Genomic DNA, 6,828 nt, shown 5'->3' on the forward strand with positions numbered 1-6,828 from the left:
CCTCTCTCTCTCTCTCTCTCTCTGGCCAGAGCCGTCAGGCCTTTAGCCGCGATGGTGAGCACATGTTGCGGCTAGCGAAACAGGCCTTTTCCTCGAGTGTGTTGGGGTTGGTTAGAGTTACGCCTTCAGCTATAGGATAGCTGCTGAAAGTATACACGTTTGTTTTATGAGAGAGACGAGTGCTTCATGTCAGCTTCAGTATGTTATGCAGGAATTACCACAGATAGCTTGATAGTCTTCATGTCCTCTCTCCCTCCACCTCCATGTCGCATATTTAATTTGCCTTTTTATGCCTTTAATGCGACAGGACAGTGAAGAATGACAGGAAGTGAACGGGAGAGAGAGTACGAGTAGGGGTGGGAATCGAACCCGGGTCGCCGGCGTACGGTGCAGGTGCCTCAGCCAGCCGCGCCTAACTCTTTTCGTTAGGGTTCTGCTTTTTTGCGCATCCACAAAAATTCCATGGCATCCCCCTGATGCTCAGCACATCACATTCATGCTCAGTGAGGAACGTGTGAATGATACTAATGCCGTGGTGCTCTTGAGGGAAAGTCACAGTCATTACGACTGGCCCGCACTGGAGCCGGAGCCGGAGCCGGAGAGACATTAGAGTGGACGACGACGCACGCGTATGAGCGGGCTTTATCTTCAAGTAGCCTCTTTTTTTTTTATCGAAGGTACTGAGGGACGGCGTCCATCGGTGAGCCACATGATCTGAACCTCCCCCCGAGCCGAGCGAACGGGACGAGGCCGGTCGAAAGCACTGCTGATTCGAACGGGCCTCGGATAAATTGAGGCAGAGATCCTCATTTATCCAATTAAATGAATTGGTGAAAAGCTTGTTAGCACTGAAGGCTAACTCAAGTCCCCTACGGCGTTGTTTTTTTTGTTTTTTTTTGCGCTGTATTTGCAAGTGTGACTTGAGGAGCTGTGACGTGACATGCCGTGCAGCGTTTGGGGAGCGCGAGTTATCTGCCATACGGCAGCGTGGCGACTGTGCGTTATCTGTGACATAGCATCTGCAGAGGCTCGCCTCAAAATGCCCCTCTCTGCCACTTTCAAAATGTGAACTGATTTGCTGACGAGAAATGAGAAAAAGAGAATGACTTTGCAGATATGAATGTTGTTGTGCTTCTCTGTAGCACACATGTCTATACAACATACATACAGTACATACACACATACATACATACAGTCCATACATACATACATACATCACATCAATGTTTGATAGGGGATTTAATTAAAAATGATATCCCTTCCCTTCTGCAATACATCACATCTTAGATACTAAATGAATCTCCCATAAGGGGAAAATACGGAGAGCCTTGTCAAAATGATGACACACTGCAACTTCATACATATAAATGAATCCATCAGCGGGGATTTGTGTGATATAGTTGGGTGACCATCCACTGAACTGCAGTTGTCCCAATTAGGCCAATGCGGATCTTTACATCAATCTAAATTTATGGGGGGCATATCATCCTTTCCAGGGGAGAAGATTGAACTGAGATTATAGGAACAATAACTCACACCCTAGACTCATATTTCATTCACTCTGTCATAGTTTATTCTCCAATACAGCAGCAGAGGAGAGGGCAAAGCACCAGCCATACATTTCTCTGAATGTCTACAGATCATTAGAAAGTACATAGGGGAGCGATCTATTTGCCAGGGCATACAGTGCAAAGCTGACACCCTCTGCAGTTTTGTCATGACCTGACACAGATGCTATTATGGCAGCTATGTTCAAGCTTGAACTGTCTCACCTCAGGCATTAAACTAGCCATTCAAACCTCCAATCAATTGGTGCCTTTTACTGAACCCTCCATTTTATAACAGCATGCCACACCTGAAAGGACGACCCTCCTCTCTCTGTCAGCGGGGCCTGCTTAAGTGAGCCACATTGCGGACGGACTGAGAATAAGGATTTTCGAGCCAGCGTACCGCTAAGAGTGTGGCCCTGTGTGAGGTCTGTGAGAGGAGTCGGTGGTAGACAGAGCTCTGGGTAACTGCCATATGCCTATCGGAAAGCACGCCAAGTACACATCTTGTGAAAACTGCGAGATGCTCACTGTTGTCAGTCATATGAAGCAGAGGCTCCAGTGTGTTAAGTGGATTAAGATGGAGCAGAAATGTGGATTGATAGTCTTTGTGAATGGCCAACCACTATTTATTTATCTTATTTTTTTTTGCTTTTGTCTCATGTCTAGAGTTCACTTGTTTTGCTGTTGTTAGTTTTGAAAGCTGTGCTCACTGGTGAATACTGATGAGGTGCACATAGAGGATTCTATTTGAGCGAGCTCAACATCAGTAAGAGCATCAGGCTGTGTGTGTGTGTGTGTGTGTGTGTGTGTGTGTGTGTGTGTGTGTGTGTGTGTGTGTGTGTGTGTGTGTGTGTGTGTGTGTGTGTGTGTGTGTGTATGTGCTCTCACATTAACTGACTGGGTGAACATGTTTACAGGGATGCTTTTAAAAGCACGTAATATAGCTGTGTTTTGTTTTTACAGAGAAGCCTATCCCCCTTTAAACGCTCAGCAGGGAAAATAACTGAAGTGACGCTAGCAGCTAAAACCATTCATCTTCTTAAGGCACTGAGTGCATGGGCACATCATCAGTCGGTGAGCAGAACACCAGCATGCATTTGTACTTCAGGAAAACACCTTAAGAAAGTACGTGGCTGCCAACACGTGTGTTCAGGTGCTGACAGTCGTCTGGCTAGGAAATGACTGAGCATCAGCGGGGACTGCAACTAACCAACTGCCGTGCAATGTTATGTGTGTCTTCAATGTGTCCAACAATTACTAAGACCACCCCCCACCGCCCTACCTTCAAGACAGCAGGTTCTCCACAGCCCCGAGTGGGTCATCACTTCTTCATTCTTCTTACTGGTGTCGTTGTCGTTGGCTGATTTGGTCCTACACACCCCTCTTGAATACAGCCAGTAGTCCGTTCCCACCGCGATTGTCATCAGACTAAACGCGGCGAAAGCCCCCACAGTGGTGATTAGCATTTGAACTCCTCGGTCACACATCATCATTTTGCTTCATTTCAGGAAGGGAAACCGATACGAAGGTACGAAGGGTAATTCAGTGGGGAGACACGTCCTGGTTTGCTGACGCTTGACACCAAACGACTTCAAAAACACATACCATAATTTCGGAGATGTGAGGGCTTTCTCGCCTGTCGCTGTTGCAGCCTCTCAACTTCTGATATCAGCACTAAGGGAACTCTAAACGACCGTGTATCAGCTTGCACCCAAAGCCTTAAAGTGTCTTCATATGTTAGACTGGAAGGAAGACGTTTAGAGAAACGTAACATGCAGATTTACAAAACACATTTCCCACTGTCCACGGTTTGTACCAGAATCGCGTTATTTTTGAGAGGGAACCATTGAGACGGCAAAGAGAAACATGGGTATCATAAACAAATCGACTTTTCCGCGAAAATAACGACAAGCTACGCCATTATTTTGAATTTATAAACAAAAAGAATTCGGTAGACATTATTTTCCAGTGTTCTTATAGATAGACAAATATGAAAAGAGCGTAAATAAGAAAACGTTCCCTCTGTTAATCCAGTAAATGTTTATCTTCCGCTGTTAGTCCATCCGTTGTTCTTCAATTATTTTTTTGGTAATGAAAATCCGATTTGGTGGCCAGCGTGTTCACTTGCAGACATTGTCGTCCAATTCTCCCCTTAAGACCCTATACGGACTCAACGCGTCTGAAAATATGGTATTACTGGAAGCAGCATTTTTAAAAGGCACCTTTTAAGGAGTGCTCGTTTAAATTCACATAATCCGAACACTTGTAATTTCTCTGCTGGAGACGACAGCGTTAGTGTCAGTGACGATGCTGGCTCCAGCAAATGTGTCTTAGGAATGACAGCTCCCACGTTCCTCCCGAATCAGTGGCTCTAAAACAACGCCCACAGAGGCACCGGGGGGAGACTTGAGCGTTGAAAATGTAGCGCGCTGGCTTCTGTCCGTGGTGCTGAATGGACGGAGCTGCTCGTAATCTCCGAATTTCTCCCTGGCGCTCGCTGCACAGCGCCCCTGGCTCAACCAATGTGCTACTTAGGCCTTCATATGCAAAGATATTGGCAAGTGATGCATGAAGAATGGACCCTGGAGAACAGAAGCGTACTTAAAGAGCCACGAACATTTTAATGATTTCTTCATCCGCGAAGACTCCCACATATACATTGTTCGGTGGAGTTTTTTTTTTAATATAGTACTGTATATATTTCAGTTGGTGTAGACCAATACTTGTAGCCTACTGATGAACACAAATAGCAGAGAGTGGCTGTTAACAGCATCGGTTAACAGGGTCCATTTTATAATTATTAATTCCTCGGCGATCAAAAAAACAACATGATGGTATTGGGTGTAGCCAAAGATTCTGGCGCATCGCAACAAGCTTTACGAGCACCATTGGAAGTAAAAAGTATGAGCTCATTTGAAACTTGAATCGACAACACATGATGATCTGCAATAAGCAGATACTGTAATATGTAATATAAGAGACGTTCAGGCCAACCTTCATTCAGGCCACTCCTTCGCCACTGGAACCAACGTGCAGCTGCTTGATATTCAACGTTCTGCCAAAGTAATGCGTTTAGCAGCGTTGTCCCTGTGCCTTGGCGAGCTCATATTGGCTTGCAACATTCTTTGAACATTCTCTTTGAACATTATTTATACATTCACACTTCACGGATCTCATCGGGGTAAATTTAACAGTACATAAAATCAAATATGTTTTTTTTTACTGTAATGCAGCCTTCGTTAGCAATTTCTGTGAAATCTGCCGTGAAACCAATTAAACAGGACCCTGCAAACTGTTCTCCAGGATATTATTGTGATTCACAACCGCACTGTAGGTAAACACAACTATGTTCATTTGGTTAAAAAAAAAAATCATGTGAATATAAACGCAAGTCAAAGTCTAATAACCTACAGTACATTTACACATGACCTTTAAACATGGTAGAAATGTGTTTTCAAATCGTCCATAAATCTAACTTTTTGATATGGTGACTGACTCAAACTAAACATAATGGACAATTCGTGATAAAATTGTTTAGCATTACAACTGAACTGAACTGAAACTGGAAACAGTGAAAGTCATCAATTGTAGCATGTTTCAAATGGCTGTGGCAATTGTAAGTTAAACCAACTTGATCTCATAATATGATCCTACAGGAACTTGTTGGAAACATCTCACGACTGAAGTAGAAAGTCAACACAGGCCTGCTGGTAATGTGTCACTGGATCCCTCTGTGGTTACTCAACATATTCCCAGGTAAATGTGTTCACTATAGTGTAATGACTGCTTGGCGTTTTATAGCTAGTCACTGGCCATAGCTGTCAGGGGTAGGGTACTGTGGACTTCACAGGAAAGTTTTAACAGGGTAACCAACTGATGACTTGTCCTCATACATGTCTCACTTGCAGACAAAGATTTTTGACCATCTGATAGGCCATGAGTTTTATAGTGAATATTGGGGAAAGGCAGGCGTGTGTTTTATTCAAATGCCGTTCTTCCCAAGCACTCCTTGACCTGCGGTTGACCCTCTCAAGGTTTTAACACGTATTCCTCAATTGCGAAATATATGAGGAGATTAATTATGCATGTGTGACCCCCACTGCACCACCACCATTGTCCTGAGCTTGGGGGAACGTCTTTTTCAGAGTTTGTGTGTTCCATTTTCCTCTGTGTGAGTGTGTGTGTGTGTGTGTGTGTGTGTGTGTGTGTGTGTGTGTGTGTGTGTGTTAGGCCCTGCAGTGCAACTGCGAACTGTGTTACTATTCCATGAATAATGCCGTCTTAATCACATCATAGTTTTGAAATGATAGTGTAATATCTTATAAATTAATGGATATTTTTACGTGACCAGGACCTAAACCTGCTCTGTTCTAAAGCCATGAAAACCCAAGTGGAGAGGGGGGCAGGAGGCGGGGGGGGGGGGGGGGACGGGGGGGGGGGGTCCTCACAAAAACATGCAGTCTTCCTGCAGACCAAGCGTGTTTTCCATCAAAACAAAAGACACTGTAATGAACTCAAAACAAAGACTGCAGTGCACTATTGTTGACAAAACGACTGAAATAATGAGTGGGACAAGGCGAACAATAACAGTAATGAAACGACATCTGTTTCGGCTGGGATCTGAACCAAGCCTGCCGAGAACTTTTGGGATATAAACTATGCAAATCATCTGGATAGACATGGCATACTAAGTATTAGGCTGATGAATCATCCGCCGAGCTAATCTGCGGGGAGAGGAGAAGACACGGAAGGTCTGCTTGACTGACAGTTGAAAACTGCATGTGGCGGCAGAGCGAATGCTGACCGTCGCTTGTTGACGGACATTCCTGGGCGTTCTTCTACAGTACTTCTACAGAACGCAGAACGTGGCCGCCGGGGTGCTTCCGGTGGCCCGTCAGAACCGCCCATCGTGGCAACTCTGCACTCCGAGTGGGCGTGTGAAAGGAAGACAGCACTGCCAGACTGGGAAACGAGGGCCAGCAATATAGCTTTGATCTCTCTGACTAATCAAGCCTCCCCACGTGACTGAGTGGGAAGTGGTTCTACATATCTACACATGGTATAAAAATGATGATTCTCTCCGTGCCCCCCCACCCACCCCACCCTCCCTATAGCCTTTTTCTGAGCTGACATATAGTTGTTGTTGGGTTTTTTCCCCCTAGCAGTCACAGTCGCTCTGTGAGGGATTGATTTTTTTTTGCGCTGTAGATGGTGTCAGAATGGAGGAAGAATAGACTTACCGTGAAGGAGATTTTTCCCTTGGAGGTCAGAGAAGCCA

The 6,828-nt window shown here is 45.0% G+C and overlaps 1 protein-coding gene across 1 annotated transcript in view; it reads right to left on the reverse strand.

Annotated features, from left to right (window-relative positions):
• LOC134077171 (voltage-dependent calcium channel gamma-3 subunit-like) overlaps positions 1-3,131 on the reverse strand; it is a 39,255-nt gene extending 36,124 nt beyond the window's left edge. Inside the window, exon 1 of the mRNA XM_062532600.1 lies at positions 2,833-3,131. Coding sequence (XP_062388584.1) covers positions 2,833-3,043 — 211 coding nt within the window. The 5' untranslated portion in view covers positions 3,044-3,131. The remainder of the gene's footprint in view (positions 1-2,832) is intronic.
• Positions 3,132-6,828: the final 3,697 nt, after the last annotated feature.

The sequence above is a fragment of the Sardina pilchardus genome, chromosome 3 (assembly GCF_963854185.1).
Source record: "Sardina pilchardus chromosome 3, fSarPil1.1, whole genome shotgun sequence".
In the NCBI taxonomy this organism is placed as follows: domain Eukaryota; kingdom Metazoa; phylum Chordata; class Actinopteri; order Clupeiformes; family Clupeidae; genus Sardina; species Sardina pilchardus.